The sequence below is a fragment of the Seriola dumerili genome, unplaced genomic scaffold (assembly GCF_002260705.1).
Source record: "Seriola dumerili isolate Sdu_G_001 unplaced genomic scaffold, Sdu_1.0 BDQW01000127.1, whole genome shotgun sequence".
NCBI lineage: Eukaryota > Metazoa > Chordata > Actinopteri > Carangiformes > Carangidae > Seriola > Seriola dumerili.
Genome location: NW_019174382.1, coordinates 503,263 through 515,615, shown reverse-complemented (window position 1 = coordinate 515,615; position 12,353 = coordinate 503,263). Strand labels below are relative to the sequence as shown.

The 12,353-nt window shown below is 43.3% G+C and overlaps 1 protein-coding gene across 4 annotated transcripts in view; it reads left to right on the top strand.

Annotated features, from left to right (window-relative positions):
• entpd6 (ectonucleoside triphosphate diphosphohydrolase 6 (putative)) overlaps window positions 1–10,489 on the top strand; it is a 20,226-nt gene extending 9,737 nt beyond the window's left edge. The window contains exons 4-15 of one of the 4 annotated variants that reach the window (XR_002665215.1): window positions 124–267; window positions 2,102–2,177; window positions 5,591–5,626; window positions 6,000–6,088; window positions 6,666–6,745; window positions 7,678–7,742; window positions 8,135–8,236; window positions 8,403–8,543; window positions 8,910–8,966; window positions 9,374–9,486; window positions 9,626–9,771; window positions 10,137–10,489. Coding sequence is in view for 2 of the 4 variants with exons in the window: in XM_022748614.1 (XP_022604335.1) it covers window positions 124–267; window positions 2,102–2,177; window positions 5,591–5,626; window positions 6,000–6,088; window positions 6,666–6,745; window positions 7,678–7,742; window positions 8,135–8,236; window positions 8,403–8,543; window positions 8,910–8,966; window positions 9,374–9,486; window positions 9,626–9,709 (987 nt within the window). In the remaining 2 variants the exon portion in view is untranslated. Of the gene's footprint in view, window positions 1–123; window positions 268–2,101; window positions 2,178–5,590; window positions 5,627–5,999; window positions 6,089–6,665; window positions 6,746–7,677; window positions 7,743–8,134; window positions 8,237–8,402; window positions 8,544–8,909; window positions 8,967–9,373; window positions 9,487–9,625 lie in introns of all 4 variants that reach the window. The other 3 variants (XR_002665214.1, XM_022748614.1, XM_022748615.1) reach the window with 3 other exon arrangements.
• Window positions 10,490–12,353: the final 1,864 nt, after the last annotated feature.

Sequence of the window (12,353 nt, the reverse complement as noted above, 5' to 3'; positions counted from 1 at the left end):
GGGCTGTGATGTGCATCGTTTACCTCTATAATCATCTGCCTTTCCTTCCCCCCCCCCCCCCCCCCCCCCACACACACACACACACACACACACACACACACACACACACACACACACACACAGTGTGCGTCAGGGATCGTGGAGCTGTTGGAGGTGGCGAAATCGAGCGTCCCCCCCCCCATCTGGAACATCACCCCTGTGGTCCTGAAGGCAACGGCCGGCCTCCGTCTGCTGCCTGGAGATAAGGCCAACCACCTGCTGGACAGGGTGAGTGTAGTTACATAATTATCTTGATTGGGTTTGATGGTTTTATAACTTCTCATTTTTTTATTTTGTTTTAATTAAAATTTTAATATATAATTTTTTGTATGTCAGTATTGGATTGAATTCTTTAATTTTTTAATTATTCATTTATTTATTTACGTCAGTGCTCCATTTTTATTTTTTTAAATTATTAATATTAATTTATTTTTTGCATGCCAGTGCTGGATGTTGGATTGAATCATGTTTGATTTTATTTATTTATTAAAATGTATTCATTTGATTAATTTTGGCTGCCAGTGTTTCATATTAGCTTAAATTTTATTTTATTATTTATTATTTAATCTAAACAGATTTATTTATTTTTGGGAATACTGTCAGACTCAATCAAATCAATTCAAAAAGTAAATAAAAATACATTTTAAATAGGATATTAAATAAAATCGACAAATGAAAAATAAGAATAAAAATAAAATTACATAATAAAATAAAAAATGAAATTAAAAGATATCTTAAAAAAAAGTAAATAAGTAATTAGAAAACAGACAAACAACTTCAATAACCTCAGTCCACTGTAACATTAGACAACATCAAACCTACAGACATTAAAGATGTAAAGAATCTGATCAGGTAATCAATCACCTGATCACCAGGTCAGATCAATAACCTCCTGACATCCTCTCTCTGCAGCATCACATTCATCTCCTCCACATTATGCAAGTGAATTACTTCAGCTAATAACCTCACATCTCCACACAGCTCCTCCTCCTCCTCCTCCTCCTCCTCCTCTTCATCATCATCATCATCATCATCAGCGTTGGAGCCAAAAAAGAAAAAGTCTATTAAAGCTTTTAAGTAATCAGTAATAACAGGAGCAGAGCGGTCAGCCAAAATGTGATTTAATCTGAGGCTTTGCTCTTATTATCAGACTGGTCCTGGATCAGCCAAACACAGAGCTGATTACATGGGGGGGGGGCGCATTAGTTTTTATTAAAATATAATATCAATATATGATTATAGTAGAATATTATACCACAGTAACAGAGAGACGTAATGCAGCTAATGTGTTAAAGGGAAACAGAGAGAGGACAGTTTGAATTACACTACAATGAGTTTATACTGATTCATTTCTTCATTAATAATTATTGCATGATATCAAATGAAGTCTGGAAACAGTGGAAACACCAGTAACTCCAGTAACTCCAGTAACTCCAGCAACACCAGTAACTCCAGCAACACCAGCAACACCAGTAACACCAGTAACACCAGTAACTCCAGTAACACCAGTAACTCCAGTAACTCCAGTAACACCAGTAACTCCAGTAACTCCAGTAACACCAGTAACACCAGTAACTCCAGTAACACCAGTAACACCATGTGAACGTCACTGGTTCTGTAACATATACATTATATTTTAATTTATTTTAATTGTTTGCTGCTTTTGTCCAAATCAAATTGAATCAAACTTTATTTACACAGACTGTAAAACAATGTTGTTTTCAATAATAAAAAGCAGTAAAATCAATTGAAATGGGACCAAGTAGAAAAGTTAGTATGTGTAAGAGAAGGCAAAGCTAAAAGGGACGTGTTGACCATATTTGGCATTTTGGGGGTGTGTCTGTATGTAAATTATCCTGGTTTGAACAGGTTCAATTAGTTTACTGATGTGGCATTTGTGTTTTTATCAAATTCTAGATTTAAGGTAAAAGTCCTTCACTTTTAATATAATCCGCAATCTATCAAATCATTTGATCAGCTGATCAGTTGGCTGTGAGTTGGAGGAAGTCACGAATAAATGAAGATGATTGATGAACATCTTGTTGTTTCTCTTCCTGTGCAGGTGAGGGCGCTGTTCCTGGAGTCCCCCTTCCTGTCCAGAGATGACAGCGTGTCCATCATGGACGGCACTGACGAAGGTAACGTGTCTTTCCTGGTAACTGAAGGTGGGGACATCTGTGGACTGATGGGACCAAGTTGGACCAGGTCCGTCCCAGTCTGGTTCAGTTGGTCTGTCCCAGTCTGGTTCAGCTGGACTGGGTCTGTCCCAGTTGTTGTCCATGTTTGTTTTGGTGGACTGGTGGACTTCCTCAGTCTTCAAGTTTCAGCTGATCAGAAGTCTGTTCTCCGTCACGTTCTCTGACCGGCATCAGTCTGAAGTTGTACTGGGTCGGACCAGCAGAGAGCTGGACCGGTCTGTGGACAGCAGAGAGTTGGACTGGGTCACACCAGCAGAGAGCTGACCCCTCGTAAGGTCTCACCCTGATCTGGATCGTCATCTCTTGATGAGTTTATTAAATCAGAGAGAATCTGTTTGTCTGGTCGTCTCCTGGTGGTTTCAGTGGTTTAATCTGATGACGAGCAGAGAGCAGATCCTGTTTCTGCTCCTCCAAGCTCTGGCTCTGATTTCCCCAACGAAAACCTCCAACGTGGAGATTAAAGACCAGATGAAGCAGGAGACAGAGATCCTCGTGAGGCTCGGCGCAAACAACAGTCAGCTGATGTATATCCTGCTGCGTGTCAGTATGATCTGTGATCAGTCAGTTCATCAATAAGTAAAATGATCATTGATTAACTGGTTGTTGCTGCAGGTCACAGAATCTGCTGTAACACTGGTCATGGACTGAGGCCGAGAACTTGTCCTCCTCCAGTTATCAACATTTAAACAAAGGACTTTATTGTTTTGTTGACTCTGGGACGTTAAAGCCAGTCGGCCATATTTGTTGGTAACGTGTTTATCAGCGTTTGTTTACCTGTGGAGTCAGAGGGAGGGATTCATTTTCCACAGAGATGAACAAAACCAGGTGTTTTACCAAGTTGGAACCAGATCCAAAGTGGAACCAGTTTGAGAACCCATCCTGCAGAACCTCCTCCCCTCCCTACTGACGCAGTAACAGAAAAAAACATCATGTTTATGTATTTACAAAATTATGTCATCTGTATTGACCTATTGGTTGGGCTGTATGGCATTCAGTATATTACCTGGTGACCATGGTAACACAATGCACATCAGTATCATGACCAGTCACTGATCTGCCTGTTTACCCACAAACCAACAGGTGGACATGTGTGGGAGGAGTTTATTGTTGTGTTTGATATTTTAACACCACGACCATGTTCACATCACCATGTGAACATTAAACAGTAAATACCAGACTGGACCAGACCAGCAGGTCACATGTTCTATCAAACCCTCAAATCAAACTCAAAAAATAATTTCAGAAATAAAAAAAAAGACAAAGACAAAAAACGAGACTAGAATATTTTTAATTTAATTTAAATGAAAAATAAAATCATTCACAGTTGTGTAGTGGAAACATGGAGAGGGGAGGATCTGAAACATCCAGAAATGTGAATTAAACTGTAGATGGTGAATGAATCCTGATCCTCCTCCTCCTGCATCACTGGAGGTTCCTCTGAGAACTCATCGTCCTCCCTCCAGGATCCAGATGTGAACCTCTCTGCTCCAGCTGTCCCTGCTCCTGGCTGCTGGGTCACAGTTTTGGGCCTGAGCTGACCTCCTCCTCCTCCTGCTCCTGCTCCTCCTCTGCCTTCACAGTGAACCTGCTGCTCTAATACCACTGTTGTTGGATATATATATATATATATGTGTATATATATATATATATATATATACATATATACACGCAGAGGAACATGCAGGTTGTGTTTTAATGCTGCTCTGTATGGACACGCAGCTCTGCAGCATATAATCCAATCCTTTTAAAGTAGTTCATACAAGCAATTATGGCCATGTGGGATAATGTCCCACTTAATCTTGAAGAGGGAGGGAGGGAGGACGATTAAACCCCCCCCCCCCCCCGCCCCCCCCACTCCGTTCAATTTCTGAGGCTGAAATGTTTTCTCCTGAGTGGGATCAGCTCGTTACTGCGCTCCAACATAAATGTCTTTTAATGATCAGTGAATGAACTTTTCCTCCGTCAGCGAGTCACTAATGGACAGATTCCTCTGCTCCGTCACTCTCGCTGGTCTAACCGGATTCCATCAGCCTTATTATCGCTCACATATTTTGCCATTCTTGGCCTGGATGCTTATCCCCAGCTGAGATTACCCTCTGAGCGCCCTGGATGGAAGCGACTTATTGTTAATGCAGATCTCTGAGTGGTTGCTGGGGGGCCGGAGGGTGCTAAGTGCCGGTGTTTAGCTCCCAGACCTAAAGCCGAGTCTCCCTCCGCACTTGTTTGTTTTGTTTGAAAATTGCTTCTTAGCGTCTCGGCCTAAGAGTTTTATGGTAAAGCTCCTATGATACAGTTTCTATCAAGCTCCATAATCATCCACTTCTGCATGTGGACGGGTCAGAGGTCGCTGGTAAAAGGCACTAATGCATGAAGCTGAGTGAAATATTCTGCCACAGACTCTAATGTCGTCTTTGAGTTGACCTGAATAAGCAGATCCTCTCAGAACAGGACGCTCTGCGCGTCTTTATTTCTGACAATTGATGTTTCAATTACTTCATCAGACCAGGGGACAGGAGGACAGGAGGAGGACTGGCTCTGTGCTGTGTGATACTGACATGAGCTGATCAATTGATTAAGACAAAATTATCTGCTAAATGTCCTCGGACATTTCTGGAAAAGACACTTGATTTTTAAAGCTCCATGTTTCTTCTTCTGTTTTATTTGAAGTGTTGATCCATCAGAAGATATAAAAACCATCTCAGTGTAGTTTTACATCTCCTCTCTCAGGCTTCTCTCTGCAGCTCTAGTAACAACAGGTCAGTGAGCCAATCAGAAGAGAGGAGGCTCTGAGCCTCTCTTCTGATTGGCTGACTGTTTTCTGAGTGATCCAATAAAAATAAAGCAGATTTCAGGTAAAAACACTCAGAGAAACCAAATCCTGCAAGGTTTGGATGGTGGGTCCAGGTGGGCGGGGCTTGGTGGCTGCTTTGTTGTGACTAATAAAGACTTTGCACATCTAATAAATTCAGCAGGTGACAAGATAGTTTTCCCTGAAGTTAAATAAGTTTATTACTGTGTTTTATAAGAGTTTAATAAAATTCTGATCTCAGTGGAAGAGTTCTCACCTCCACAATAAAACGCTGAGGGAAACTTTTATATTGAAAGAAAAGTGTGACATTTTTGGCCTCAACATCTCAGACTCATTATTAAAGCGCTCTTTGGTTTATGGGTTGAGCCCTCTAACAGTGAAGTTCATCATCAATCACTTTAAAAACGTATTGTCATTGTGCGCATGTTAACATGTTAGCATGTCAGCTGTAGACTGTAACGGCTGCAGTCAGGTCATATACACACTTAAATCTGAAGTGGTTGTGAATCTCCAGTAATTTAACTTTTTCATTTTCTCTATTCAGGGATTTCTGCGTGGATCACTGTCAACTTCCTCATCGGTGAGAACACACACACACACACACACACACACACACACACACACACACACACACACACACACACAGAAGCCCTAATTTTATAGATTAGGTTTTTATCACATAACTATGAAAATATGAAGCAATAACAGGAAGATGAAATTTGGTTTGTGCTTTCGTGTGTGTGTGTGTGTGTGTGTGTGTGTGTGTGTGTGTGTGTGTGTGTGTAAAACCAGATTAATGTGGACAAGAAATAGTGATTACCTGTTATTGGATTATACTGCAGCTCTCTCTCTCTGTTTTTCCTAATCTCTCTCTCTTTTTACTCTTTTCTTTTCCTCCACCCTCTCTCTCTCTCTCTCTCTCTCTCTCTCTCTCTCTCTCTCTCTGTTTTCAGGTGGTCTTCACAGTGCTGACTCGCCCACAGTGGGAATGTTGGATTTGGGTGGCGGGTCGACTCAGATCACCTTCAGCCCTCAGGACGAGGTGAGGACGACCGACATAGACACTAACAGAGAGAGAGAGTGGGTAGGAGGGTAGACTTAAGATTGGTAGAGCGAGGCAGACTCAGAGAGGAAGATCTCTCTCTCTCTCTCTCAGTCAAACTACCAGTGTGGCTCCATCTTAGAGGCTTTAATCTGTAAATGCCACGATAATCCCAAATAAACACCCTCACATCAGGAGGGGGAGGAGGGTGTAAAAAGGGAGGGGGGGGGTGTTTCTGGTTTCTTATCTAGGTCAGGCTTCGTACACGAGGGATTGCAGAAGAGTTCACATCATCCTTCTCCTCTTCCTCAGCCTGTAGTCATGGGGGGGGGGGGTTCGAGGACTAGCTACAACCCAGGAACTGACAAACACTGACTAAGACATTTCAGACCTCTTCATAAGAGTCTATTTTCATCTTTATGAGGAAACTTCAGAGAACTGGGCCTCACCTGTCTGAGTCACACACGACCTCCGTGACTCCTTCACTCTGTGAGCAACTGAGCTGCACTTAGCAAACTGCACAGTACAGTACAGAGCAAACAGCCTGACTCTGATGATTTTGTTTCTTTCTGAGCAGAAAACCATCCAGACCTCACCCATCGACTACATCAGGTCCTTCCAGATGTTCAACAACACACACACCGTCTACACTCACAGGTACACACACACACACACACACACACACACACACACACACACACACCCCATACAAGAAGATGAATGGTCCCAGGATCGATCCCTGTGGAACACCACAAGCATTCTGTTAAACACCATTAATGTCTACACACTGGAGACAGTTACATGATACCAGTTAATTACCTAGTTATCACCTATAATATAAACAAATTATTACATAAAACATATTTTTTTAATTAATATTTTCTCTGTTAATTGACAGTTTGAGAAAACAGTTTAAAAACAAAAGCTCATTTCCATTTTGTTTCATGCTTCATTTTAATGTGGCGTCTTCTAATGTCTTGTTTTGTCCAAAAACTCAAAGAGATTTAATTTACAATCATATATAACACACAGCAGCGATCACTGAGTCGCGGCTCCTTCACAGCTCACAGTGACGAAGACACAGTCTGAATGAGAGATCCTCACAACTCGATCATTTACACAGTATTTTAGGAAGATGAATGGTCCCAGGTTCGATCCCTGTGGAACACCACATGATACCAGTTAACTTCCTGGTTACCACCTATAATATCCTACAGATTATCACATGCAATGAATCTCTTTTAGATTTCCACTAGAGCCATTGGAGAAGATTTTTCATGTCAAAAATGTGTAAAAAAAACCATAAATAATGAAAAATTAATAATTATAGACAACTTGACTTAATGATGTATTGATCAGTGATAGAATCATTGAACTTCCATTGAACATCCAGTCAGTGTTAATGAACGACATGTTTTCACGTCACTGTGATAAAACCAAAACAGGAAGTTTTCACTCAGGTGTTTTTACTGGAGGAGTAAAAGTGATGAATGACTCAGTCAGAATTGTTGTTTGACTCATCAGTGAACGGACCAATCACTGAGCTGGATGAAAGTCCATTTAAACCACTTCCTGCCTTCTGTCTACAGTTATCTGGGACTGGGTCTGATGTCGGCTCGACTCACCGTCTTAGGAGGCGTCGACGCTTCGCCCCGTACGTACATGACCCTCATTTGTACTCTATTTTTTTCTTGTTTTTCAATTTGCTTTCATCTCTGCCTTTTATACACCCCCCCCCCCCCCCCCCCCCCCCACCCCCGTCAGATAAATAAGCCATTATCTAATCTTTTAATAACACAGTAAGATTAATTCCTTGCCTGCCAGCTGTTGCTGCGATTTAGCTCCTGTAAGAAGCTGCAGCACAGATTCACTCAGCTGTCTGTGTCCACTTCACTGACGCTCAGACATTTCAATTCAACATTATTTCACAGCTGCAGTTCATAACGTGAGTGTGAGCTCAGGTGTTTCCTTCAGGTTACTGGTCACATCATGTGATATCTGCATTAACTCTTCTTTGCTTCCTGTTTAAATGTCGTGTGTGTGCAGTGGGGGGCAGCACGGAGCTGGTCAGCCCCTGCCTTGCCCCAGAGTACTCAGGCAGCTGGGAGCACGCTGACGTCGTCTACACTTTGAAGGGACAGAAAGCAGGTAAACACCGTGCTGTGATTTGATTGGTCAGTCAGTCCGTTACCCATCATGCAGCTGGAGCGAGTAGGAACCTGTGTGTGTGTGTGTGTGTGTGTGTGTGTGTGTGTGTGTGTGTGTGTGTGTGTGTGTGTGTGTGTGTGTGTGTGTGTGTGTGTGTGTGTGTGAGGGGAGCCGGTTTACGAGGCGTGTCTGACCAAAGTGGAGAAAGTTCTGTACAGGAAGGTGACGAAGGCGTCTGAAGCCGCAGACATCGACTTCTACGCCTTCTCCTACTACTACGACCGCGCCGTCGACCTCGGAGTCATCGGTACGAACCAGATGAACAGATGAATGAATGAACGGATGGTTTTATTTACAGGATTCCTCCTGAGATTATTCAGACATTTTAATGATCAGCTGATCAAATGTTTCCTGTGGTAAAAACAGCAGAATATCATGTCCCAGCAGATCAATAGATATATATCTATATATATGTATACACATAATAAGAGGAGGTGGAGGTGGAGGTTTCCTGAGCAGAGGCGGGTCGTTAAGGAGGGAGGAGCTGAAGTCAGTGTAACTGTGACCTCTCCCTCAGGTGGAGACGAGGCTCCAGATCAGAGTCTCTGTAGTTTGTTGTGGCTCCAGGATCCAGTGAATCTGACCTGAGGTCTGTGTTTGTGTCTGTGTTCAGAGGAGAAGAGAGGAGGAACCATTAAAGTGGCCGATTATATGGAAGCAGCCAGGAGAGGTGAGACAGCGCCACCCGGCTGCAGATGCTCTGAACTGCAGCTTTAGACTGAAACACTTTCCTTCATCTCAGGATTATTAATAATAAACATGATTATTATTTATCAGCTGTGTGACCTCAGGTCTGTGCAGAGAGTCAGAGTCATTACAGAGATTCATCTTTTAATATCTTCGTTCTATAAATAACAAGATGCTCAGTGATCTGTGATCAAACAAAATCTTTCTCATTAATTTATCAATAATGTTTCACCAGCTCCACATGACTGTACCTCTTATAGAAATAATAAAGTTTTTATATTGAATCTGAAGCTGTTACATGTTTGTTTTCCTCATGTGACCTGACCCCTGACCCCTGACCCCTGGGCCTGGATGCTTGTGATTGGTGGATCTGTGGTTATCTCCCTGCAGTGTGCAGCAGTCCGTCCACCAGTCCTCTGCAGAGTCCCTTCCTCTGTCTGGACCTGGTCTACATCTCAGTCCTGCTGCAGGAGCTCGGGTTCCCCCCCCACAAACAGTTCAAGGTGAGGAACCCACCTCGGTCCAGACCAGAATCTGGACCAGACAGACCAGGGTCCAGAGGAAGTGTTGCCAGATTTGATAGCAGGAGAAGGAAATTGAGTCGTGTGCGTGTGTGTGCGTGTGTGTGCGTGTGTGTTGCAGCTGGCGAGGACCATCAACCAGGTGGAGACCAGCTGGGCTCTGGGAGCCACTTTCCATTACATCGAGTCCCTGAAGAGACACTGACGGCTTTTATTTTGAAAACATCCTGAATGTTGTGAGGACTTCCTGGATATCTCAGACTCAAGGTACAGAAGCTGAACTGAACCTGGATCTCTGTGAAGACTGAGACCTGCAAATGACCCCCCCCTCGACTGGTCCAGGTGGACTCGGCCTCACCTGGTCCAGGTCTCAGTCTGAGGCCGAGTCCAGATCACATGACCTCATGGAGACACTCCACCACAAACACTCAGAGACTCAGATGAGATTTGTCCTCAACTTTATTTATCAGCAGTAATTAAAACATCCAGGAAGTTTAATTAACCTTTGACCTTTGACCTCTGATCATATTTTCTATATTTAATCGTCTCATATATTTTGTTGGTGAAGGATGAAGCTGTTTTTATGTTTAATAACTTACTGATGGTGAATGTTTGAAACGGACGTGTTTTAGAGGATGAAAACCTGAACCTGGTCCGACGAGACCCGACGGGACCCAACAGACCCGACCAGACCCGACAGACCCGACCAGACCTGACGAGACCCGGCGGGACCCGACGGGACCTGAAGGACCCGACGGGACCCGACAGGACCTGTAGGACCTGAAGGACCTGACGGGACCTGAAGGACCCGACGAGACCCGACTGGACCTGAAAGACCCGGCGGGACCCGGCGGGACCCGACAAGACCTGATGGACCTTAAGGACCCGACAGGACCTGACGAGACCTGACGGTCCTGAAGGACCTGACGAGACCCGACGGGACCTGACGTACAGGACCTTTTGTCATTAACGACGTGCCCACGTGTGTATCCGAGGTAACTGACGTACAGGACTTTTTTGTCATTAACGACGTGCCCCGTGGGATTGCTGATGTGTATCAATGATAAACGAGGGCTGTTAGCCTAACGATTGGCTGACCAAGAACCAACAGTGCCACAGGATGTGAAGTTTTGTTAATATATTAATTTTAGTTAAACATCTATGTAACCCAGGGATGGACGTTGATGAAGAAGCTTTCAGTCTGCATCAGAGAGAAAAGAGACTTGAGACTCAATTCAGGTCAAAATTCTGTTTTATTAGATTTAAAGTTAAGAGATTTGATTCAATAAAAACATCAGAATGAGACAAAAGAGAGACTTTTCAACCAGAGACACTGATTTAAAACAAGTTTCCTTCAAATTAACCATTTAAAAATAACTGAACTTCTGTTCATCAGGAATCTCACTGTCGCTTTTCCTGGTCCTGGTCTGAACCCGTCCTGATGAACATGAGAAGACTTCATCATTCTCTAAAACTTGGTGTTTGTACTGGGATTTCAATCTTCTTGCTCCTCCTGTACCCAGTGAAACCGTTCACGCCTCACACTGTGGGGGTGGGTGTGGGGGGGGGGGAGGGTCGCCATGTCTCTGAGCCTCAGGCTGTCAACTTGATCAAATTCTGTTTCTATCGACAGGCGACTCTGATTGTTTTCTACTCTGAAGGAAGCCCTGTTTCTACTGTTTCGTAGTTGTTTCTAGTGTGTGTGTGTGTTGTGTGTGTGTGTGTTCGTTGTACTATATAACTAGCAAATAAACAGGAATGTGAATGTGTCTGAGTAATAAAGTGGGCTCTGTTGATTTCAGCTGAGTCTCCACAGGAGTCAGTTCTGCTGCTGTCAGTGTGTAGCCATCGCAAATTTGCTACAGTGCTAAAGTCAAGTGTAGGTTGAGGTGTTTTAAAACCCTGGAACAGTTTTGTGTGTTGTATGCAGCAGGATTATCATGTGTTCACACGCAGACACACAAACTGTTGAGGACCACAAGCTTTTATTCTGTAGAAGCGGTTCTCGCAATGAAACAAACTGAGTGACTAACCAAACAAACAACACTGTAGGCTCCGACACACGTCACCGTCCAGGTTGAAGCTGACAACATTGAACCAAGCAGCAGCAGCGACAGACAGACACAGGTATGAGCTCCTGATGTTCAGGCCTCAGAAGCAGGAAAGTGAGTGAAGCTGGGGTAAGGAACCTGAAGGGGCAGAGCCCCAGGTGATGAGGGGGCGGGGTCTCCGAGAGGAACCGGCCTCAGCAACACTCCTTCAGGCACTGAGCCGGCAGGACGCGGCCTGGCGGGAGTTCGCATCCGCTGGCCGATCTTTGAGCCACTCGGTGAGACATCTCAGAGTCTATTCTTCAAACCTTATTTGTCAAGGAACTGACCCAGGAAACCACGTACGCCTGAACAGCACACAAACACACACAGCACAACAAGACACGCTAAAAACTTAGTAAAAAAAGTAAAAGATAAATACATAGAATAATGACACAAAAAAAAAACAAAAACAAAGAAAATAAATATTTAAAAAGCAATATAAAAATACACAACAAAAACCTCAAAAGAAAAACAAGAAAACAGCAAAAGAACAACTGAAAATCCTTCTGATTCATGATTCAGAAGATCATCAGTTTTACTGTGACGGACTTTCAGGTGGTAAATGTTTGTTTCTTCTGATCAGCTGCTTTCCTGCAATTCCTGCTCACTGAACATTCTGAAACAAGCTGTTTGATGCTGGAAACTCAGCGTTTCTCTAGACACCCTGGTGAAGTAACAGCTGCTAATGGCGCTAATGTTAGCTATGTAAGCTAACTAGAAAAACTCACTATAGCTCCTTTAAATCATCTTTTAAAT